The 26,815-nt window shown below is 39.9% G+C and overlaps 1 protein-coding gene across 1 annotated transcript; it reads right to left on the reverse strand.

Moving 5' to 3' along the window:
* Positions 1-24,835, reverse strand: LOC139713540 (uncharacterized). The gene is made up of 15 exons (XM_071625263.1): positions 24,599-24,835; positions 19,490-19,600; positions 18,521-18,600; positions 18,130-18,182; positions 15,888-16,162; positions 15,228-15,311; positions 13,815-14,000; positions 12,367-12,427; positions 8,881-9,048; positions 8,029-8,138; positions 6,552-6,677; positions 5,554-5,862; positions 3,798-3,928; positions 2,613-2,683; positions 1-1,274 (listed from the first exon to the last, which is right to left on the reverse strand). Exons 1-15 carry the CDS (start codon positions 24,833-24,835, stop codon positions 952-954), a joined length of 2,325 nt encoding a protein of 774 aa, XP_071481364.1. The 3' UTR covers positions 1-951.
* Between the last annotated feature and the right edge of the window lie 1,980 nt (positions 24,836-26,815).

Raw genomic sequence — 26,815 nt, forward strand, 5'->3', positions numbered from 1 at the left:
AATTGCTTCCATTTATCATGCCAAGGAAAGTAATGTAATTAATGTGCCATGGTAACAGAAATCTTTTCCACAACAAAAAATGTAATTGTAATATCCTGTAGTCCTCTACCCCACCCATTAAAAACTAACAAGAACAAGCTAACCCATAATTGATATGTTGCTTTAATCATCCAGCGCTCTTGCCACAGCCATAAAATACACGCATTGGTGCAATTGACACAAAGAAACTAATATGATAACAGCCATGTTGCAGAACACCTATGCATGCATGCATGTGCTTCCCCTATTCTTTGATGGATAACCATTGTTACAATTTCATTCATGAAGTTGTTACAAAAGAAACACACACACAGACATACACAAAAACAAAAGCCCTAGACTGCATAAATACAGAGACATTACTCTCTGTACAATAGATCACTCATTTGTAGTGGAAGCAACAAGAGGACCAGATGCCTCTATATACCTGTACCTACAACGTCCTATGTTTCAGTGTACGCACAGCTGAAGACACTTTTCAAAAACTGTTCAAAGACTTCAAGGATCACTCTAATACAGTTCACTTGTTGAGGAATGACCAGCAATTAGGATAAAATGTCAAACAAAACAATCTTACTCATCAAATACTTGATTCTCTCGCAAAGCAAGTATTCTCTGCAGTTTCCAAAGCACAGCTGATAAATATGTCTTTAACATCTGCACAAAATAAACACAGCAGTATACCGCTAGCTTTGGTACCAAAATATATTCAACATGCTGATGATTTGCAAAACGCTTTACGCTATTTAGGTCCAATGATACTCTATGCAATAAATAATAGCAGCATGGAACCACTTTCTCATGTCCACCACCAATCCAGAACGAGGCGAAACAACAAACTATCATTGATCATGAAAAAAATCTTACACACTATGCTACTGATCTGTACACAGGCTGCTGTCACGACTGGTTTCAGTTCCGCGCCATCCAGAATGGAGATGACCCCATCCCGGGGTCCCTCCTCTCTGGCTTGTAGTAAGACGATGTGGGTGGGGACGTTGAATGGGAGTAGGCGGAGGAGACTTGCTGGGGGATGTTGGGAGGGGGCAGGCCCCTGGGCATCACTGACCCAGAGGCTGATTGGTATCGCTGGACTGCGTCGAACCGACTGCGCGACCTGCCCGCAATGTCGTCATCCTCGTCCGAGTCGCCTCCCATCTCGTACGACACGAGTCGCCCGCGCTTCGTTCGCGGCTCGTCCGGCGATGCCGATCTCACTCCGAGCAGATCTAATCCTGCTTTTTTTTTTTTTTGTGGGCAATTTGATAACAATTTTGATGTATACACAGCAGCAATCAACAGAAGCATTCCATTTGAACCACACCAACCGGGGTGCACCCATGACATCACACAGAAGTCAACCCAAGGCAAACATGATGAGCAAAGAAGATTCGTTTCACCAGGAAAAACCAATGGTTTCATATGAAATAGTATTGGGTATTTGAATATCACATATTGATTAATTTGTTGTTGTTGTTTTTTTTTAGATTAGTGAAACAAAGTGCAATTTAAAGGTTTTGATAACAAGGTTGCATCAAATTATTGACAGACAACAAAAGACAAGAAGAAAAAAAACAATGCATTAATTTTTTTATGGGAGAGAAATGTAGACGATTAGTTTTTTTTTTTTTGTTCAAACAAATATATTCAAACCGTGTTTCCATGACGACGGATGAGGAGGGAGGCATTTTCATTCCAGCCAACATCAGGTCAGCACATGAAAGAGAACAGAGATTGGGAAGAACAGAAAATACAGGACAAAATGTGTTAATTCTCTGTCAGAAAGAGTAGAGAAAATAAAAACGTTCTGTCATTGGACATTACAGATATTGAGAACATTAATTCTTGCATCTTGCACAAATATCAAAAAGTATACGAAAGCAACGCATCAACACCAGCAAACGCAAAATATTCATTAGTCAGGACAATTGAAGATATTCACACTTCAGTTACTAAATGCTGGAACAACTGGCATAAATGTGAAATAAAATGAAGAAATACTTCATATGAACAACAGAATGTCACACTAAATCTGTGTCGGCTATCACGTTCTGTTGGCAGAGTGAACACATGACACATTAAACATATGCATCAATCTACGACTTGTAGTCGTGCCAACTGACTTACTTACCAATTTCTGGCCCTGCAAAAAAACTGGGTAAAATGAAAGTTAGTTGTCACAGGGAAGAGAGAGAGAGACAGAGAAATAAAAAGGAAGAACATATCTCTCCACTTCAGCGTCAAGATGTGTATTCTCACATACAGTCAAACCCCACGGTTCTGTGATCATGACCACATGTTACAAAAGAACTTTGGGGACTGTTATCTCCTGTTCCTGCTAATACACTCCTCCACACGGCCAACGGAAACATCCACCACAACAACTTGTATCTCACGGATGTCTACTGCTAATCAAAGCACGAACAGAAAGGGTAATATTCGCCTTAGGATGAACTACCACACGGCACAAAGCAATCAGTCGGCACCCTCCCCGCCCCCTTTCCCCCTCCCCTCCCCCCTCCCCCTCCCCCTCCCCTCCCCTCCCCCCACACCATTATCCATGACTCACTTACCTGAGGGAGAATGTAACAGCTTTCTCCTGCCATCTTGCATAGACTGCGGATTTGGGGGTGGGGGCATCAACCTTTTTTTATGAGAGCAATAACAAGAGAGGCACATGATGGAATACGGTCAACACAGTAACATATATAAATGTGTGATGACAAAAACTTATCATGTGCATATTCCTGAAAATATTTTTCCCTCCAAACAGCGGGGCTACTTTAGTGACCTGGCATAATGCCAAGATCTACACCGAGGGTCGATGCCCTTCAAAATCCAAAATATGGTTTGCACAGATACTAAGACGAAAATAGAAAATATCTCTATCCCTATCGTTGCTTCCGTATTTTCATTTCTTATAATTCCACAACTTTCAAACCCAAAATGAGGTTTGTACATACACTGGGACTAAAATAATCATATCCCTTTTGTATCTGCATCTTCATTTGACATGATTCTGTATGTCACTTTGCATATTGTATTCCATCTAGGGTAAGAGGTCACTCAGAACAAGTTTTTTGACTTCTAGAGAATGTGTCCCCAGCCAAGTTCAAAATTATTGCAATGTTATTTGTACTTGGACATATTTTTTAATGGAAATAAATGTCCTTAAACATGAACCCGATAATGGACATGATTACGCTCAACTTTTGGATTCATTCACAACTTTTCACTACCCTTTTCTGACAAATCCTACGATTCTATTGCTGTTCCTGGAAAGAGTTGATCTGTGGACTCTAAAGCAATTGGCACTACGATTCGGTTCATAAAGCAACAATGCTTTTGTTTCTGCACCACAGTAAATATATACACAATGCATACATTCAGTAAGGTCTGATCTCATTTATTGCAGTAGATGAGTACGTTCATGTTTAGGAAAAAAAAAAACCATACAAAACAACACACATTAAAATGATAGTATATTTCTTGTTTGAGAAGGGGATTCAGATTTTAACTTTTTGTGAGAGGATTAGAATCCACTTATATGAAATATTAAAGAGCATACAATTCTAAGGGGAACCAAAAGTTTATTTGATGAAAATCAGTCTTGAAATGGCTGAGATATCCAAAAACGAAGCAAAATAAAATGGTCCTAATAAAAAGTGGGACCTACCTTTTATTAGGACTACTTTGTTTTCAACTAAGGTCAGACTGTAATACCCTGCAAGGAAAGACTAATCACCACAGCAACTCACCGTCTGTCTTCGGGTTCCGGTCGGGGTAGCCCCAGCAGTGACCCATGCCCTCCCGATGCGCTGCCAGCCACACTCACGTGTAAGTGTCCCGGGGGTGGCACACCTAGATTAGTCATGGGGAGTGGATGGTGCTAGACAAACACAGGGAAAAGAAAACTATGTTAACATGGGGGTCCGCCTAGCGTTCGCAAAGGTCCTGGGCCTACCTGCAAAAACATTGATACATTATTGCAAAATAACGACAGACAATACGAGGAAATATGGGTGGGCAATTGCTTGGAAACTGAGGACAAGAAAAACGTCAGTTAGCTCCGCTTCTTCTACAACATCTCCTTTCACATAAGTGCTGATTTGGGGGAGGAATGCTGAAGTTACCTATTTCATATGTGTCCCAACAGGATGCCCTTCTCAGATCGACTAATCTAAATTTCTCTCATGGATATTGTATAATGGAAGCAACATCAAGAGATGGTACGCTAGATAAGCATTTTTAAAATCTTTATTTTCTCTTGTAATGTATAGACTGGCCATAAACCAATTTGATAATAACTTTTATTTTTTTATGATGCCTGTACTGCTGTAACTGGTATAACTCTGACGGGTGATACTAAATGTTGCTACAAGCATCATTGATCCCTGAAACAAACAAGCAAACAAACAGAATCCTGCCTATGAATAATATGTCCAGCGACAAGCATATTTGCAACAAAATTGCTACTGTTGTTCTGATACTCACAAGGGAAGTCGGGGCAACGGCAACAACACCACAAAAACAGACAAATTTTCTAAAGTGAAAACAACCAAGATGAAGCCAGTTGTCTGCCAAATCAAGCGATTGTCGATAACAATTTCCTGGACAATAAAGCAACTCCAACAACTCCTAGAGGAACTCCAAGTCTGCAAACTGTACCGAAACTCTGGTCTTTTGAGTCTGGTCCTGCAATATCAATCGCATGTACTATGGATGTGATGTATGGGCAAAAATCCAAAATTGCTACATACAAGACCGCCTTTCGTCGGGCTGCAAGGTGGTAATGCTGAAACTTCATGGCAAATGCAACCATCCAACTAGCTACAGACAACTCTATTGCATTGTATCCAACCTGGTATGTGAAATCAAGACCCCAAGGCTGATGTGAGACCAAGTAGGTGTAATTACAAAACGTAATCAGAAGGAGAGAGAAGGAGGAACGAAGAGTAAGAAATAGAGATTGTCCTCTATCCAGAAGCCTGCTGCATAGATAGATGCACAGAGAGAAGTATCAAGACCACATCCTGAAGTCTGCACTGTTCGTATGAAAGGAAGCTGGGAGAATGACATATGAGTGACGCTTCTGCATCTCTTGGTACGTTGGTCAATCTCTCCAATCATCTCACAACAGACACAAGGGCATCGTCAAGCTCACACGAAGGCACCTCTAGAGGAAGCGTATGAAGGAAGAGGATGGGGAGAACGAGGGGTAGGAAGCGTGGGGATCATAATCCCAGTCCACCATGGCAGGGCTGTTGCACGTAGCACTGCGGTGTAATGAGTAAAACAATAATTGCTGTATGACGTGGAACACGATTCTGACGAAGGAACGAGAGCAGTGATTAGAGCCAAAGGTCCCGGAATGCTTGTAGCGTTTCCTAGGTACAGGAACAGACAACTAACGACAGAAAACACTGGAAGGAAAAGAAGCAAACTGAATGCCAAATGTGAACGCTCCTCCACTGCTAGGTTAGCTAAGGGAGGATTCACAAGAGGCACCCTCACCTCGGGTCTCTCGTCGGACAGGTCCTCGCGGAACCTCCTCTTGACGGGTTGCGGGGCAGCTGGCGGTGGTGCCTGCACTGGGGCCTGCACTGGAGCAGGCTGCTGGTGCAGGATGACCTGTTGCTGACCCACGGGGATTCCAGCCTGGTGCGACGGATGTACCTGGACTTGGGCCTGGCTGCGGGCCTGGACCAGGTGGGCCTGGGCTTGGGCTTGGGCCTGGGCTTGGGCCTGGGCAACTTGGGCTTGGGCAACTTGGACCTGGGCCTGGGCTCTGACCAGAGTTTGCTGGGCCTGTACGTGAGTTGCCTGAATATTGATACAGACAGATGCATGTGTGAGGCGTGGAACAGAGATAGAGAGAAAAGGATTGCTTTCTAAGCCAACCCTTGTACTTTCAGCAAATTGGTGGGACTCATCCTCAGAAGACATCACAATCATATTCATAAGATGACTACAGCCCCTCTAAACACTACACTAGAAAGAGTGACATTGATACAAATTTTGACACTTGAAATGCTGATTTGCACCTGAGACACATTTTCTTAGAGATATAATGAGGCTGAAAGAGACAAAGTGAAAGAGAGTGTACTGTTGTACTACTGTCTACTATTTTCTTTTTCCTATTTGAGGAACCATGAAGACGTATGGCTATTTTCCAATCCACAGATTGCTGAGAAATTCAGCTTAAGAAGATAAACGTGCAAACATGTTCAATGATATTTTAATAGTAATAAATAATTCTGCATTTCCGCTTGAAATCTGAAGTTTCAAAAGTCTTCTTCACATGAGAGAAATTTTCAGCCAAAAACATTTCTCCACTTACAAGTTCCGTAATAACAATAATTACGGCAGTTTTGTAGGAGAAAGAAGCCCTGCTGTTGCCTGCCTTTGTTTTGTTTTGTTTCCTACTATTTGTCTCTGCTCTAAACAGAAAAAAAAAAAAAATCTACTAGGATTAAGACCAGTTGTTACCGCATGCCTGGTATATGACGTACCTGGGCTGGATACAACTGTGTCTGAGAGGCGACAGGCATCGGTACCTGGGGAGGGGGCACCGGCGCTGGAACGGGGCGGGGCGCCCGGGCCTGGACCACCATTCCCGGCTGGCTGACCACAGAAAGCTGTCAAGGGTTTCAACATGAAGAATTTCAAGTACTACACTGCCCTCATGTGCCCTGTCGATATCAGACGGTATTTGGCGGTCTGTAAGAGGTCTCTCAAACAGCTAAACAACCATTAATCAAACTAAATGTAATATAAAGTTTATTCACATATCTCAAGCTCACAAGATTGCTGTCGCAACAGAAGCACATACCTGTAATGTTCACACAGGACAGATATATACGAGTACTTCTTCATATACTGGGAATGAGAATGATTTGGTGCACATACAAAATGACCAAAGTTTGTGTGCACAAAACACAGGTGATACAGATTTTTATCTTGATAATTATGTGGCAAATATCATGAGATATCTCAATAATACTATTTGGTAAGAAGAAAATGACGACACCAAGCGTTATACCTCTTACCATCACCAATAGTGAGAACAAGGCAAGTGCCATAATGTGTCTCACCCATTCGTGTACAAGACTATTGTACGTGAATGGGATATAACAGATAAAAAAAAGAGATATAACAGATAAAAAGAGATATAAAAGGGTAAAAATTTATGGCAAAAAAAAAAAAACGTGCCATAAAAACTTTACATTGGGCCCTTAAAATTTGTTGACCCCTGCATGTGACCTTTGACCTTTTGGTGACCATCCACTCCCCAAGGGACATCTACCATCCAAGTTTGGTCACAAACGGACCTATGGATCAAAAGTTATGACCCATAATAGAAACGCGCCATAAAAACTTAACATTGGGCTCTAAAAGTTCGATGTCCCATGCTTGTGACCTATGACCTTGTGGTGATCATCCACTCCCCAAGGGACATCTACCATCCAAGTTTAGTCACAAATGGAGTTATGGATCAAAAGTTATGACCCATAATAGAAACGTGCCATAAAAACTTAACATTGGGCTCTAAAAGTTTGTTGACCCCTGCCTGTGAGCTTTGACCTTAAGGTGACCCTTTGTATGACCAATTTTCCCTTGAAGTTTGATTGCAATTGAAGCCCAGAGTAAAGAGTTATTGAAGTTTTTGTAGCGTTAGGGACGGACGACGGACGGACGACGGACGGACGACGGACGGACGACGGACGGACGGACGATGGACGGACAGACGCCTCAGGCGATCCCTTAGTCTCCCCACACCTCTGGTGGGCTCGACAAAAACCAATACAATGCATTTGAGAGGTAACAACACTGTACGGAAGCTTTTTCAATTACGCTTTTAAATATCTCATAATTGTCAATATATAAGAACAGAAAAAAGTAAGGAAGTAGGTAGGGTGATAAAGTTGAGGAAAAGATTAGAGCAAATCCATGGATGGTGGTGGTATCAGGGTCCAGAGAAGAACTAACCTGTGGTTGAGCCTGGACCTGAAGATGGGGGTAGGCCACTCCCTGTGCCAGGGAAGTGACCACTGTAGTGACCACTGGCCTCCGGGCGGGTACGGCCCCAGCTAGGATTGCTTCTCACAGAAAAAAAAACAACCATCAAATATATGTATTAGATGACTAAAATCACAGTAAACGCTACTGGTGTCAACAATGTCTACGGTATGTTACACACTATACTGGATAAAGCACAGATGAAATACCATCTCTTACAACAAATAAATTTTAATATGCAGTGAAGAGTATAGAACCACAGTCAAGTTAACCAATTCCCATCCCCCACAAACCTTCTTTAATGTGTGTGTGTGTGTGTGTGTGTGTGTGTGTGTGTGTATGTGTGTGTGTGTGTTTATTCTTTTCAAAGAATACGTCATTCTGTATATTACCACAATGAAAATTTCATCAAGTTTTATTGATTGATCATTTTATCTGAAGTCAGGTAGAAGAAACATAAACAAATTGGAACCTACAATGGTGGGCATAACAATGAGGGTTGGAAGAGAGGAATGTACAAATTCTGGTTTTTTTGTGTGTTAAAAACAAAGAATAGAGTGTCAACTGAATATTCCCTTCCGTGTGGCCTTATCAAAATGCAAAATCATTTCAGAACATTCTAGTCACTTGTCTTCGCTGCTCTTTTTGGCAACAGAACTTAATCTTTAAAGGCCTTCATGGGAAGTCGCCCCATAGGGTACCACAGACCTTGGCAAACTGTCCATAGTAGTGCATTATACGACCAAAGAAACACATACACAAACACAAACACACTGACACACACACAGACACACAAACACACATACACACATACAAAACTACCTTGTGCCTGTTGCTGGGCTGCCAGCGTTTGACTCAGACTGCTGCTGACAGCTATGGAGGTGATGGTGGGCGGAGTCTGGGGCAGCATGGCTACGGGGGCCTGCTGCTGGATCTGCTGGACGGGTTGGGCTGGGCGTGGAGGCAGGGGGGCTATCATTTGTGCAGCCACTATGTGTGAGATGGAAGAGGAGTAATTAGCATAGAGATCAATAATCCAGCTTGTTCATATCACTTACAGCAGATCGCCGTTAAGCAATATTTTGTGCGTTGTTACTGTTGTGAATATTTGTCAACTTGCAAACTCTGCTAACCGTAAACCACTATGAGATACATGTACAGTAAAAGTGGATATTTTCGTGCGACAAATTTTTTGTGCTCGGCTGGTTAAGAGGAGTTTCGCGTGTTTTTAATTCTGCGGAATAGAGACATCAACTACTGGAACATATAGCAAGCAAAAATATTCATGTGCTTTTATTTTCACACTAGCTTCTGGTTGCGCGAAATGCGCGAAAACTTCAACACCGCGAAAATTTCCACTTTTACAGAATATGCTGTATACGATGGTATGTTCGTGCTATAGAATATCATTAATCAAAGAATGTCAGTGATGATGTAGACCTCGGGACAGGTCTCTGTCCTGGGGAGCGTTCGCCATCAATACCACATGCTGTGGTCAATCTTGGAGGGCAGTATCGGCTGGTCAGCTTTGGCTCACGCATAACCAACCTTCTTCACCCTCCATTCTTCACAAACTTATGCATCTGCTATATGTATGTTTCATAGACAACATCATACAAGGGACCTTTACAGACTACTGTATAAGCTGTTATTTTTTGCAGAGACTTAATTTTCGGAAGTTTTGCAAATTGCTGTTGACCTCGAAGCTAAGAACATGCAAACATATCTCAAACTGACAGGCAGTAGTGCACTTATGATAGAGTCTGTGTAAATACTGCAAAAAAAAAAAATTGTGAAAATGTCTGTGACCTCCTCATTTGCAAAAATATCTGTGTGAGAAATTACAGCTTATTAGTCAAGGCGCTATTTCCTGTAAGGGGCTTAATTAAGGAGTTCGTTCAACCCACCCCGCAGAAAAGGTATGACCACACAGGGTGGTAGATGGGACCTCCATGAACACCCCCAGATAATATGTGATTCCAAATTGTGGTATCAATAAAATTTTGCAGGCCACTTTTCATCATTATTTGTTGGAACAAATGTAAAAAAGTCTGCCTACGCCAAGACTACTACACACACCACGGGCACTTGCAGGAAGCTCTATGGGACGCACAGTGCCAGTGGCGCGTGTAGAAGTCTTTACGCAGGCTTTCTTCGACCAAAAAAAGGTTTGTGCCTGCAAACTAACGGAATTGTCACATCTTTCGGGGTAGAAAGATACGCGGGCTTTAACGAGTTGGGATTTTCCAGCAAGCAGGAGAATTTTCTGCGGGCGGACAAGGGTGCTGGCGAGTTCCGTACTTGCGTCTTACCTGCTAGACGCGTGCTACTTACCTGTTACTTGAGTGTATTCCGTGTGACCTGCGTGAAAGCTTCGAAAAAGACCCGTTTTCACTTACTAGCGACATACGGGGACTGCGAAGTACCTGCGTGGGAGTCGCCTGCAAGGTCTGCCACTAAGAGCCTCTTACTTGTGTTCTGCGAGTACCTCTGTGGGCAAACCCCCGCGACTCACCCGGAACAAGTTTTGAGCATGCTCAAGGCCTTGTCAAACCGTGCCTGAGGAAGCCTTGCGGGTTGACTTGCGGGAAAAAAAAAAATAGCTACAGGGAGCTCCCCACATTTGGAGCTATTAAACATTAGAATATCATTGGTTTAATTGCTCTCTGTATTCACATAATATTTTCAAGGGAAATTTGTATACATACATTGCTAAAAATTACATTTGCGAGTACTTTGAAGTCAAATTTGTGTTGAAAGAAGAACGGATGCAACTTTTTCATGCCTTTTACTATTCGAGAATGATATCTTCCTTTTAATGGCCGTTTACTCAAAATGTGTTTTTATATGCCTTTGTTTACAAATTTTGCGGCAACTTGAGAATGCTTCAATATTTTCTTCCCATATGCGGTACACTTATGCAGATGGACATGTTAATCAAGCTTTCTGAAATTATGGGCTTTAGTTTTTAAGTTATTGAGTGCTGAATCCTGATTCGATAATACTGGTTGCCATGGCAACAAGAGATTTTTCTTAACAATAATCAATGAAAATGTTTGCTTTTTTTTCATTGCATCTTTCAAAAAATATGAACAAAAATAGCAAAGTTTGCAGCAGTAGGCATTTTGGGGTTACCAATCACCTGTAGGCATCTGGTTACCATGGTAACCATGCACAATATTGCCTTACCATGTATCCCTTTGTATTGCTGACATCTCCAGCAACAAGTACATATATGGTTTAATGGAGTTTTGATGAATTCTTCATGAAGTAAATGCAAAAACTGTGATTTTGTTGTCATCAATAGCGAAAAGCATCACCGGCCCTAGTCTAGTTTCCAACCGTTTTTATTTCGTCTTTATTTCTCTCTTGCAGCTTGTGTATGTGCAGAAGCCCGCTGGCCCATACCCAGTGATTGCGACGCCCGAAAAACAAACAAACAAACAAACAAACAAAAACAAAACGGTTCGGGCGTCTCAATCACTGGGTATGCGCCCTTACTCAGCTTGCTGGTACTCGGAAAAATTAAGACGAAATAAAAACGTCTAGAAACTATACTACACTGACCCCAGCTTGGCATGAAGAGTTAGGTTGCAGGCAAAAAACCCTTGTTTGTCGAAGAAAAAGTCTGCGTACGCTAATACTACCACACGCACCACTGGCACTGGCACCTGCTTAGTGCTTAGAGCTAGTGGTGCGCGTAGTAGTCGTGCGCAGACTCTTTTTCAAACAATAAGGTCTTGTCGCAATGAAAGTGGCCAGTAAAATTTTGTTGATACCATAATTTGGAATCACATACTACCTAGGCGTGTTCAAGATGGTCCAACCGACCACCCCATGCAGTCAAACCTTTTCTGCGGGGTGGGTTGAACAAAGTCATTTTTTTCTGGGTCCCTGCGCCTCGACTATATAAAGAACATCTGACAGTTCAAAAAGAGCTTCATTACAGATCCAGTCCCAGATATGGAGAAATGGTATTTGCAGCAGAAAGTACTCTTCAATAGGAACTCCTCCTCACTCCCTTTCCCCCTTCACCTTCAAAACTGTCACCACTAATGCTTGCAACTTATTGATTTATTGATGCATCACAAAAGGCAGCAAAATATTCCCTAGTTATATTCAAAGACGATATTAAACTCAAAACTTAGTTTCCCCAAAAAACTGATAGAGAAGAAAGATAGTAATCATACATTGCTATGACCCCTTGACACCCCTTCCTCTTTAGGGAGAAGAATGACAAGAACATGCCTTAACCGTAGCATAGTCACATCAGAATATCCATTAGTAAAATGGCATGTGCTTGCTTACCCATGGCTGGCGCAGACCTCTGAAACAGCTGACTTTGGTGTGTGATGTACTCTGCCTGGATCTTGAGAGTGATAGGGCAAGAAAAAAAAAGGAAAATAATCAGATTTCATACCACATACTGTATAGATAAGAGCTAAACAAACTAAGCACCTTCCCCCAATACTTAATTTTTCATACGTCTAACAGGCTTATCTGTAATGACATACTTCCAGCTGATCAAGCCATTTACCAAAGTCAAAATAATATACCAAACAATACTGACAGTTGACATTGTTTTGTAACATTACTGGTGCTGCAAACATGACCACTGAAATTCTCTCAGTAGGTCCACTTGTAAACCTTGACGATCTGATTTAATTCTTTAGAGATCATCTCTGCTACATATTGTTAAAAGATATATCACAAATTAGTAAGGCAATGTAAATGAGGCAGACTTACTGGGAATCGACACTCACAATGTCACTGAATGCAGTAATCACTAAGCTTATCAAGATTTTTAACTTAGAAACAAATATGGCACGTGGGTTTGCTAAATACTGTATGTCCCCCCCCCAAAAAAAAAAATTACAACAGGACCCTCTGCAACGACAACTATATAGTGAATCAATCCAAATACAGTTTCAGGGTATGAAACTATAACTTATTACCCACATCTTACAGAAACCCCCATTCGATTTGCTTCAGTGGTCAAAGAGAAATGAGGATCTTTGCAGAGCATGTCAGGAATCCCTTCCCTCCAAGTTCTGTCCATTGTGTTCACAGTTCCAAGAGCATCCAAGTGCTGAACTTGGGAAGAAATGGACCCGTGACATGCTTTACAATGATCAACATTTCTCTGTGACCACTTCACCAAATTGAATGGGGCTTTCTGCAAAATGTAGGTACAGTTGAACCTCTCTTATCCGGCCTCCCTTTATCCGGATCTCTCTAATATACGGACGCAATCTCGCCGTGATTTTTTTTTAAATAGTTACAGGAGGAAAGGGGGATTCCCAACTCCTTGAGAACTCCTACACAAACACACATGAATTACATATACTTGATACATTTCTTAATAATTATTTAGGTAAATCATCCCAAGAATTTATAAAACAAAATGATTTCATTCTTGCAAACACGAACCTCTATTTTGGGGTCTGTTACTGAGTGTAACAATGAAAAGGTTGCAGTATACACATTACTACATGTGGTACTACTATGGGCTACATCAGTACATGTGTATGTATATGTACATGTATAAAGCATTGAGTCTCTCGTATCCGGCCAAATCCCTTACCCGGATAAGCCCCGGTCCGGATACGAGAGGTTCAACTGTACAATGTAAGAAGTTATAGTTTCATTCCCTGAAATAGCATTTAGATTGTTTGATCATTTTGAAAGTTATCAATGCAAAATCTGATTGTAATTTTTTTTTTTTGATACACTGTAAAGTGAAGTTTGTTACTTACTGTGGCCACTAGATTTTCACAGAGCTTCTTGGCAGCCTGCAGTCCTTCTGGTTTGGGGTGGGTGACGTAAATGTAGAGGTTCTCAAAGGCCTCCCGCCCCGACGTTGGCTCCATGCACCCCGAGCCCCGCCCCCGCAGATATATGTTGGCACCGGTCTCCGACCGAATGTGCTGCAAGAACGAGCTCTGCAGGAAAAAGGAGGGGAGAGAGAATGAGATATACTTGTACTGACAAACCTTCACAAAGACTTGAGAATACAATACTGTAAAACACAACATTTTCGTGGGATGAAAATTTCGTGAGTTGGGGCTGACGGCCTTTTTCGCAGCATGAAATTTTCGTGAGTTGCTTCTAGCATTCAATGCGTATAGTGTAGACAAGAACTTTCATGTGCATTTTAGTTTCGCGAATCTTAGCTCTCGTGAAATTCAAGAAATTTACATGCACACGAACATTCATCGTTTTACAGTATATTTCAAACCTGACAATAACAGTGCATGAAAAGTGCTACAATGTCCCGATTCCATATTTGGTACAGATGGTTTGGTAAGTGTGGGGAATAAACATAAACCAATACTTACAGGCATAAGGCTGTGACATGTATAAACCCTATAGATCGGAAATTACATCATCTTGGAGGCGACAGAATCACTACTAAATTTCTATAATGTCAATCTGATTTCCTGGCCACAGACACAGAATGAAGAAAGAGAGGACGAATTTAACAAAGGAAGCTTTGATGAGAACAAGTGTTCATACCTTGAGAGATGGAGAGAGGGTGTGATTACCCTTCTCTATACAATTTGTATGTCTGTTTCGCCTGCCTCATGCACGCATCACACACAAAATTTTGCCTACTTTTATCTCCCCTGATTAAAAGATGCGGACATCTGTCATCTCCCAAACTATCTCGAGAATGGAAGATATGGTGTTGCCTTTAGGCAACCATTTACACAGAAAAGCCATAAACATGATTATTGGTTGAGGAAACAAAGCATGCCAACCTCTGTATTTGAATTAAGCAAACATAGTACAAGACATGTAAAAAAAAAAAAAAATCTTCCGGCAAACATTTGAGTAAATGACACAAACACACACTTGGGAGCTATGACAACTAGCAGGGGCGGATCCAGGAATTCCGTAAAGAGAGGGCGCCTTTACAAAATCAAAGGAGGGCGCACGTCCCCCATTTTTTTTCTTTTTATTTCTCTTGTTTTAAAAAAAAAATAAAGGGAGGTGCATGCCCTGTGTGCCCCCGCCTGGATACCCCACTGACTAGGACTAGGAGGAATTATCGGAAGACATCTTAACCTAATTTACCTAACTCGCTGTAATCAAATTAACCTCATTCATTACTGGTAGGTAGGAAATCAAATTGCAAGATATAGGTTAGGTGGTAAACAAAATCTTACCCCTGGTCCTTGAACTTTTTCCCGCACGTTGAATGAGGGGTCTGCATGCTCCAGTCCCACAAATACCTTATCTTGTAAGTAGTGCTGTGTAAAGGATGCCCAAACATGGTTATGCAGAAAAATGAAATTAACACTTGAATCACAAGCAATATGCTACAATGTCATCCCTCATCGAGTATTTGCATGTTTTTTGTTAATTCAAAACAGGTCACAGCTTTCCCCCACAAGATCTGCACAAGGTCATCAAACTGTGTCTGCATACGATAGCACGAACGATGATATGAATGAAAACAATATCAAATTTGTCTACTGTGTATATTTCTATGGATAATCACTTTCAGTAAAGTGAAAAAAAAAAAATTGCAGAGGCAGACACTGCCTTAAACAAAGATTTCTAGATTACTAAGAGTGAAGTACACAATATAATGTAAAGCATTTTTTTTTTTCATTTATCTTTGCAGGAATCTTGCTTTTTAGCATCCTGCCTCAAAATCTTACACATTTTGCTACGTCAACATTTCCTTCTCCTAGAAAAGTTCATCTTTAAAAGTTCATCAAGAATAAAATTATAAAGACATCTGACATTTAGCAAAATAATAAGACAGAAAAGAACTACAAGTGTAGATGCTGCTCCAAGAGCTTTCTTTAACGAGAACTTACCCCGGAGGTCTGAGCAGCCTGGATGGCCATTTGTACAGCTGGTGGGGGGACTATGGGGTTGCCCCCCACTGCCGGTCCCCGCACGCTCCCTCCCACCGTGGGGTTCCTCAGGGCCCCGTCCATGCCCGGGGCCGTGGGGACGCCGACCCCCAAGCCCGCGGGTCTGGTGCTGAGGGCGCCCGTACCGCCCGCCGCACTGAAGCGGGACCTGGCCCTGTCTCGACCCTTCATCTGCATGCTCTCTCCAATTAGAGTTTTGATGTGCTCTACAGCTCCTGGTGGGTGAAAAAGTGATATCAACTATTAGGATCTCTACTTAATACGTTGAAGACTAGTGCCGAGTATATTTGGACAGGTGCCTATGGGAAGTGCATGTTACAGCAAATTCAGCCCGTCCTCAATGGCTTAAATATACTACTGACCTGCAACATGGGACAACTGCTACAACTTACGAAAGATATGGGGAGTAATAGAGAATATGCCTGACTTTGTATAAACGTCCTAACTCAAGTCATTACATCATTCTGCATGTGTTTGGTATCAAACCCAATTTCACTTCATTACATTACACTAAAGGCAGACAACATTGCTCCAGCTTCATAATTTGCATTCAGATTGCTTTTTCCATGAATATACTGAAAAGCAAAAGATTTGACAGGACATTTTTGTGAATCAGGGTTGGTAGCCTTTTTCACGGCATGAAATTTTCGCAAATTGCCACTAGCATTCAATGCATATAGTGTACACAAAAACTTTCGAGTGCGTTTTAATTTTGTAAATCTTGTTTCTTGTGAAATTTGTGAAATTAAAATGCACACAAAAATGTACGGCTCCACTTTACACATTTTACAACTAATTCATAAAAGAAAATACAAGACTTGAACAAACTGCAATTTTTTATACAATGCTTCATCACTCTGCTGTGTGTTGATGTTAAAAGAAACCAAAAAAAAAAAAAAAAAAAAAAAAAAAAAACGAAACTAGAAATGTCGCTATGGCGACTGGTATGCCTCCGCCATAATGCATGATTCTCCTAATAGGTCTAAATAGTACGTGTGGACAATGTTTGATTACATTTTCACAAAATTGGCAAAATGTTAAAATGACAAGTTTGTCACAAATGTGTTGAATGCTCACCTTCCTTGACCTAGATTTAATTCGATGAATAGGAGAGCATGTATTTGGGATTTACAGACTTTAACTTGACTTTGACCCATTCATACGTTTATGCATTGAGTAATTTTCAAGGTATGGAGAAAAAGTGCAATTTCTGTATTGAATAGTAAATTGTTACCATTTTCATCTGGCCTTTGACCCTAAAATTCATAAGACAATCACTGTCAGGCAGAAGATGCATAAATATGCAGTACGTTTCAAGATAACTTGAGCCACTTCCGAGATATGGAGGAAAAACTTAGTTCAGCACTTTCACTTGATCTTTGAACTTTTAACTTTTGAGGCAAAAACAAAAGAAAAAAAAACTTTCCAGAGAATCTCTATTAGGTTAAACATGCATACACTAAGTGTAGAAAAAAATTGATAATCCTGCTGGCATTACATAAACATGAGGGAAATGTTTAGTAAATTTTGAAGTGTTGACCTTGACCTTTGACCCCTGACCTTTGAACCCATGAACCCTAAATTCTCTAGATAATCACTGCCAGTCAGTACATGTATATATATATACTATGTTCCATGAAGAGACCCTGAACAATTTCCAAGGTACAGAGAAAAAAGGTGAAGTTTTGATATTTTTACTTGACCTTTTGACCTTTGACCTTTGACCTCACGACCCAAACTTTCACCAGAGAATCTTAATTGGGTAATACATGTATACACTAAGTTTCAAAAAAGATATCTTCAGGCATTGCATAGATATGATGGAAATAGTGAAATTTTATGTATTTGACCTTGACCTTTTGACCTTTGACCTTGAGCATGTGCACCCAAAAGTTGATAGGCACAACTTCCCCCCCATAATACACATACATGCCAAGTTTCATTGGGATACCTCAAAAGGTTTTGATAGTTACCTTGTCCACAAAATTCATTACGGACGGACGGACGGACGGACGGACGGACGGACAACCCGAAAACATAATGCCTTCGGCACCACTTCGTGGCGGAGGCATAAAAACACAAAAATGCTGCCAGATACAGTACAACAAATATGGAAGAGAATGGATTAAAAAAAAAAATGTAAGACATCTATGGCCTCAGTAACAGGAACACAAAAACTTACTTTCTACACTCTCTGGCGTTGGACCTTGTACACAGAGATACAGCGGCCTTTCTCTGAAAGAAACAAAGAGAAAAAAAAAACACTGAATAATTCAAACACTTTCAGTGCTATGGAACATAGCAATAGTGTGACTATCATCATTATGAAGACTACTGTGTTGGTTTCCTTTACACATTCAGCCACAAATTCCCTGTAAACATACTTAATGAAAATCATATTCTTGATATATTTCATCATATATTGCATACATACATATATATATACATACATATATTTTCATTATATTTCATCTTAAAACCATGTTTTCTTATTTTGATGAAGCAAAAAAAAAAGAGAAGAATTAAATATGGTAAAATATGGTAAACTCATACGAGTTTGCAGCTCTGCTTACCCCATATTATTGGTGGCTCTATCTGCATATGACATGTACCGTCCCCTGGTTGATACAGCTGCCCCTGTGAGTCTGCTTATCTGTTAATAAAGACATTGGAATTTACACACATAAAAGCAAAGAGATACTTCAGCTGTTTTTGTTTTTTAAAAAACAGGAATGATATTGCATGTAATGCATTTCATGTAATTGGCAAATCAGTTCTTGCGCTACATAATGATTACAACTGAAGAAACTAGGATACTTAGAAGCACACCCCAATTACAGCTTGTAGGAAACTGTTGTCTAATTTTTATTATTTGGAAATCCTGCAAATTGAAAATATATAAGACACGTGACTATTATTCAAATGCATCAATGGCTAATCAATCTCAAAGTCTCTACCTTGTAAATTATTTAATTCAAGTGCACTTCATTGTTAAAACAGATTGGTAAGTAATAAACAGCTTTGTCAAGAGATAAGACATTTGGTACCCAATACCACACAAGACAATAGGTGTCGAGGTCGTCTTACTACACTTGATGTACAGTGGACTCCCGTTATAACGAAGTCCTTGGAAGCAGCAATTTTCTTTTGTTTTATCAAAATTCCGATATAACCAAATGAATTAAACAATAAAGAACAAAGAGCAGATAATTTTGCAGCCTTAATTTCTACTTCTTTGTAACCGGAATTTTATTATATCCATGTTTATTACAAAGGGAGTGCACTGTATTCATATGACACAACAAGGAATATAAAGCTTCTGATTCTAACTGCTACAGGCAGTAGACAGCCTGTTTATAGTATGAAATAGGAACGAAAAAAAAAACCATAAACATGAAACATAAGCAAATATTTAATTGAAGAAGTATACGGTAACTGCATTTGCAGCTCTCCCAATACAACATGATACTTTGCAAACCCATCAAGACCAAGCTCCTTAACCCTTCCCCTTAACCCTCTTATCCACTGAATATCTCTCCTACCTCTTCCTGTGTTGCCCCCTTGGTGAGCATGTTGCGGCACTGGATAGGCACCTCGTTGATCTCCACCTCTGCGACCAGCGGCTCAGATTTGGCTTTGTCATCCTTGGACAGCTGGTTGAATAGAGGAAACAGATATCGATATAATTATGTATCAATACTTACAGAGAAACATCTTCTTGGAAATGATTAGCCAACTTTTTTTTTAAGAATCTCAAATGACTGACATCTACCTCAGGTGGTCATGGTTTCAATACAGAATGAAATTCAACAGTTCCTATCTTAAGCACAAAAGACATGTGTTATACACAAACACACATACTGGTGCAAAGAAACACAAGAAATATAAGTCGCTCTCAGTTGATAAAAATAAGAAAACCAATTAAAATGGATATTACAAGATACATATACCCTTGTGAGAAATTGCCATTCAATCTTAAAGGATTCCTTGCCTAGAAATTGCCATTTTGTCATATCAACTGTGCGACTGAAACAGGCAAAATGAAAATGAATTTTAGAATGGCTGTATGCTGTTTCAAATTAATATCTTTGAGTGTCCAGAGCACTTACATGTGTACGCTCATTAGAGTTCTCTAAAGTCTTAGCAGCAGTTTCTTGAAAAACTCTAATGGCAATCTTATTACAAAGTTATGTGATAGAAACATATAAGTATGTATGTTAGAGCTTGTGCCCACAATATATAAATTCTCTAATATCTATGACTGAGATATATCGAAGTCCGCTATCATTCACTTTGTGTCCTGGCGTCTTTTTTTACTGAGCCATGACTAGTATTTCACAGTGAAAAGATGTAATGTATGAAGTAAAAGATGGGGGTCAACACATTTGAATTTCTATCGTTTATCACTAATTATTATTGTTATTTTTTTTTAACTTGAACATTTGATTGTGATGAACTGCATTACTGGTAGAATGAAGAGCAAGAGTCATAATTTGAATCAGGTAATATGTGACTACAGGTGAATCACAAAACCACCAAAAACTCGTAAGCACTAAGTTTGTGTGAGGACTTATAATAGGTGAAGCGGGTCAACCTAGCCGATCTTGATTTTTAAAAATTTTTCTGAAGGGGCAATTCTTCTTCAATGTTATTCTAAAGTTTGGGATCACAAATTGAACAGGAAATTGCGCTTTAAGCAGTTTTTCTACTACACTTTTTTGTAGAATAATGTGATTAGGTGTATGTCTTAGAGTCCCATTCTCATCTCTTTAAAAAAAAGGATGATGCTACTGCTTTGAAAGTTGGTTTCAGTCATGAATAGAATGAGTTAACAGAGCATGATCAACTCTAGCTTAATCTGATAATCCCTTCATTGTTGTTGCTATGAAGTTTTACATCCTGTTTTTTTGTCCCATTCGCTGTACAGAGCACGGCTTGGTAAGATTAAGCACTTAAAAGGACCCTATACTTCAGAGCCTCTTTTCTAAGTATACACTTTTCAAAAGTGTGTGATTTCTTTCCAATATTAAGGTAGGTCAGGAAAGCCATTTGAATGGATTTATACATCATTTTATAGTCTTTTATAAGTCTACTCTTTCAGAATCTGCTCTTAACTAAAAATCCATGTCGGGTAACTGTTTGTTGGTTTTGTGATGCAGGGTCACATATGGAAGTCAACTGTTATTCACTTTGTGCCCTGGCGTTTTTTGTTTTTGTTTTTGTTAGGTGATACGCTATCAGCGTATCACCTATTGTGATTGCCAAAATTTCTCTTTTTTTTTATTCTTCTTTCTTTCTGCCACATTTTGTGTCGTCAATATCTCAACAATGACATTACGGAATAACATGACATTTTCAGTCAACATGTCTCATAACAATATCTAGCCACAATAAGGTTTTCATGACAGTAACATATCTATGACGTCATCTAGGCGCCATTTTGTGATTTTCGGACCTTGTCACATGATCGATCATAACTTCATAACTAGATATCATTTCTGTATCATTTTCGGTGGACATAAAGTTCAGGTCACGCTCTATTTCACTTTTTAACGCTAGTTACCCAGGTCATCATTATGCGCGCGTTTGCGCGCGTCAAAATTTTAAAAGGCTCAAAACGACTTCCCAATGGGAAATCTCGAAGTTTCAGACAATTTTAAGCGTTTCAAACATTTTCTCGCGTGCGCGTCCGTCCGCGCAATTTCGCGCGCAGAGGGCGCAACCAACATGAATATGCAATTTTATTGACTGATTTGGATTTCTGATACTTTGAGTAACAATATCCATTGATTTCCGATCGATTTTGACCTATAACAAAGGAATGCACTGGCGTCAAAGTTAAAATTCCGCGCGCGCGTCTTTCTGCAAATATAGTGAAAAAACATGTTTTTGTTTATGTCGCCATAGCTCTTTAAATCGTCCATTGACCCTATATTTCTATTGCATATTACAAAAGCATATGAATTGGAAATAACGTTTCAAGTACCAATATTGCCAGGAAAACTCATGACGTCATCATATCATCATCTGAAATCAAAAAAGTGGAATTAATTTTTTTGAGGTACTGTTTCTGACATTCATTTACTCGTATCTCTATTGTTTGAGCTTAATATCACCCCAAATTCAGATATGTTTTACTTTGAACATTTGCCTTTCAAGTCCATGTCATGGTTTTGAAATTTGATGACGTCATCATACTTTAAATTGTGATTAAAGGTAAAGACGCAAAATCGGACAAGTTTACGTGTTATGTCTATGGGAGGTGATTTTTTTAAAAACCATACATTGACTTGACAACGTTTAAGCACCTTTATCTCAGATGATTTTGCTTCATTTCCTCTGAAAATTAAGTATGTTGTAGCTGTGACAATAAGCTGCAGTAATCATGCATTTTATTCTTTGAAATCTCCTCATCAGGTTGACAATTTTGCAATTTAAAACTGAAAATGAGAATGGAATGCGGACGAAACGATTCCTGATTCATCTTTCACGTACATAAGTTTACGTTCCTCTAATTTTCTCGTCGAGACGTATGGCCGAGTGGTTAGAGGTGTCGTCACAGAAACGTGAGGTTGCACACGTACGGGTTCGAACCTCACAAGAGCACGAAAGAAAATAATAATTTTTTTTTTACTGTTTTTCTTCGATGGAGTACTACACCTTTGTCCATGTAGAAGTCACGTTCGCATGTAAACACACCTATATGCACACACTCACACAGTATCCCTTTGTTTATCGTTGGAGACTGCATTGCTTCGACTGCTGCAAAATATTGCAGGCTGGGCTTTTCAAGCTGATCATGGTATATTATAACTAAATGAAATTTGTTCATATCAATTCAGTAACACAATGTAGTCGTGGTTACTTTGTGCTGATTTTATACATGTAAGAAGCTATACATTGTAAAAAAAGGTATTTGAATTGTTCCTTTAAGTCAGTCTTCTGTATTGATGATTATTTGTCAATTAGTGGTTTTTGTGGAGTTTCAGATAATGATAAAAAGTATGTATGATAAGTGCAGCGATACTTTCTACAGTTAGTTCAAAGTTGTGTTACAGAGGTTTGATACATACATTTAGCATTGTGTTTGTGTGTCCACGTGTGAATACAGGTTGGCCATATGGCACATTCTAGACAATAAATCTTAATTAATTAGCAAACGCGATCAGCTATGGAACTGAATATGGTACTAATGTATGATGTTCATGATTCTCATTAAACTGTGACGAGTTTAAAGAGATAGCTTAACTGTGTGTAAAAATAAAGCAATAATAAGGAAATTTTAAGGGAATTTGATAACCATGCCTATAATAATTTCATACAGGTACTAGTAGCTGCCTCATGTTCATGTGATTGATCGTCATGTCAATAACAAACTGACAACGTACGATTAATATATTATACATTAAACAACTGTCTTTCAAATCCATATCGATGTTTTCTAGTTTGATGACGTCATCATACTTTAAATTGTGATAAAAGTAAAGACACAAAATCGGACAAGTTTACGTGTTATGTCTATGGGAGGTGATTTTTTTTAAAACCATACATTGACTTGACAACGTTTAAGCACCTCTATCTCAGCTGATTTTGCTTCATTTCCTCTGAAACTTTAGTATGTTGTAGCTGAGACAATAAGCTGCAGTAATCATGCATTTTATTCTTTGAAATCTCCTCATCAGATTGACAATTTTGCAGTTTAAAACTGAAAATGAAAATGGAATGTGGACAAAACGATTCCTCATGTATCTTTCACATACATAAGTTTACGTTCCCCATATTTTCTCGTCGACACGTATGGCCGAGTGGCTAAAGGCGACGTCTCAGAGACGTAAGGTTGCGGGTTGGAACCCCACAAGATCACGAAACAAAATACTTAGCTATTTTACTTTTTTTTCTTCAATTTTGTATTACATATTCGTCCATGTAGAAATCACGTACGTATATAAACGCACCTATACACACACACAGACACACACACACACGCCATATCCCTCTTTTTTGTGTGTTGGAGACCACATTGCTTCGACTGCAGCACAATTTTGCAGGTTGACTTTGTCAAACCGATCATAGTATGTAATGACGACGACTGAGGTGTTGTACTTTGAACAATTGTCTTTCAAGACGATGTCATTGTTTTGTAATTTGATGACGTCATTACACTGAAAATTGTGATTAAAGGCAAGGTATCAAAACCAGCCGATTATAGGTTTTATGTCTGCGGGACGTATTTTTCCCAAGTTGCCAGAAATGGCATAGCGACCTCAGTCGTTACAAGGCCGCTTTTCCGTCTAGCAATGCAATAGATGTTCACACGGCCACGTTGGTTGAGTGGGCATTGACTTTCCCCCTGTTATATCTATACATTGTTTTTTTTTTGTCTTACCATTTCCGTGGATGACCCGTGGCCGAGTGGTTACAGAAACGGTTTCGCATGTACGCTCAATATAACTTCAAGGTGCCTATATCACATTCTTTTCTTTGTCGATCACAGATGACTGTCATCTGATGACCACAAGCGTATCACCTAACTCGTCCTCAATGTGACGAGTTTTCATGTCTCGTTTTGTTTTGTTTTGTTTTGATGAACTGGATTACTGGTGGAATGAAGAGCAAGGGTCATGATTTGAATGAGCTAATATCATACTTACTGGCTGTCCCTGTTTCTGCTTGTTCTGATCAGTGCTGGTAGAAGGCGTGGGCGGCAGCTTGAGTTTGCCCTTGGAGATCAGCATGGCATTGATTCTGGCCGCCGCGGCAGAGGCTGCCTCCAGGCTGCTCACCTGGCCGTCAGCTTGGGCGACTGTGTATGGGGTGGAGGACGGCATGGCAAGCGCAGGCGTGTCCCACTTTGACTTGCGCTGCCTGGGTATTTGACTATCATCCATACAAGTGTCATGATGGGGTAAACCACAAAGAGAATCCATTAACATCGACATGACTGGCTGAAATATGCCCTGACAAACTCTCTCTCACATGCTAGTTGGGTATAATTTTTGCTTGATTAACAAATGTGTATCAAACTGCTTCTTGGTTACATTGAAGAGATGACACACACTACACAACAATGGATGTACGAGGTGTGGGGACATTGTCATCTCTGTGAGTTCAGGTGCGTGGAGCATTAACAATGGACATGAAGCTCTATGTGCGAGCATTGTGTGGTTAGCAAGAGAAAGTAGCACACTAGCAAATTTGTGGCACCTGCATGATGGTAAAAAGCCATCAATCGAGAGCTGTTAATGGGTCAATGCTTCTTCAAAGAAAAACTTAAACCTTTACCCTGATAATGACTACTATGGTAATTAAGATGATGTAAAAGGCGATGGTTTAAAACTGACCATATTTATTACAACTCACTTATCCTAACAACTAGTATTCATTGGGCATGGTCTATACATTGAAAACACAAACTTGCCCTAGCCTTTAACATGAAATGTAGAGGATGGCCAATTTCATAACGTCTTAGAGAAAGAATTTTATGACTACTTAATTTGTAAGAATCATCAAATTGGTATGAAAGGCTATAATGGCTTGTAGTGGGCATTGTTCTCAGCAAAATATGTATCATTGTACAACAAATCATGGATAACAATTCATCAAGACAGTGGACTTCTTACTCGTAATGCATATTGGACATGTTTGATGACAGCTGCTCGGATGAGTACAGCACTGATAAACAGGCGTCTTCTTGTCCGCTACTTGTGAACCTGCCGATGTGCGAAACAATTGTCACCTCCACGAATGAAGACTCGGCAACCCCATTCTGTCAAATCTGTCATTCATGAAGAGAGAGGCAGCAGTGTTGAAAAAGTGAGCCCTCTGAGTTGTGTTAATGGTTCTCCATCAAATGATTAGATCTACTATGACTTTACAGAAACATGTTTACCACAGGATATTAGAATATACAAGCACATCTACATTCTATTTTGTACCCTGATTGTACTACCAGTACTAGTCTACACTAACCAACATCCTCACTTTCTTGAGTTTTCATCACCTGAACAGCTGCATAGAACACTACATATAAGCCTAGAGATGGATTAATGACATGTCTTAGGTTGGTAGACTCTAAATTTTCCATGACCCATAAAACACCTAAACCTACATTGTACTGACATGGTGTACTCCAGTCCTACCAACTCATCACAATGCCAAGGAGGAGTCAATTAGACAATACTGTGTAATGGGGGCAGATGGCTTTGTAGATTGATCAGACAGAACACACATACAATGCTGCACACTGGCACTGGTCCGATGATCCCTGACCAGTAAAAATCACTGTCGGACCAGTAACTTTATCAGGAATGGACCATAAAAAAGGTACAAACTGGGTACCTACTGGTCCGACAGACAGGTCAGGCCAGTAGAAAAAAATGAGTTAGTGTGCAGCCCTAACACATAACACATATTTACACAGTCTGTTAAATATTTTTAGAAAGGGGTTCTACCTAGAACTAGTCGTACATTCGTTAGTGATTTGGCAAGTAGTTCCTATAAATAGTGCATTGAACTTGACATGGCTGGTATTCAAATTCCATTATGAGACATTATTTGGCAATCCCCGGGTATAGGGGCCACGCACTGTGAGTGTTATGGCCTTACAATGACACTTATCAAAATTTCAGGTGTCACACATGATTGTATTTGAGCATGTTTCAGCTTTTCAATGATGCTATTGTGAACCAAATTCATCCATACAGAAGGAAATTATTGCCATGAAAATTGCCAGATCCCTACCGAAATATAGTTGCTCATTCGCTGCCTCGCTTGAAACTCCCCAATACGATTCCGAACGCGAATACATCTAGCATTCACACATCATTTGCTGAAATTAGCTAGCCTTTCTAATGGACAGCTGACCATTA

The sequence above is a fragment of the Diadema antillarum genome, unplaced genomic scaffold, assembly GCF_040938485.1.
Source record: "Diadema antillarum isolate AM-2024a unplaced genomic scaffold, OU_Dant_1.0 seq00001998_RagTag, whole genome shotgun sequence".
Lineage (NCBI taxonomy): Eukaryota > Metazoa > Echinodermata > Echinoidea > Diadematoida > Diadematidae > Diadema > Diadema antillarum.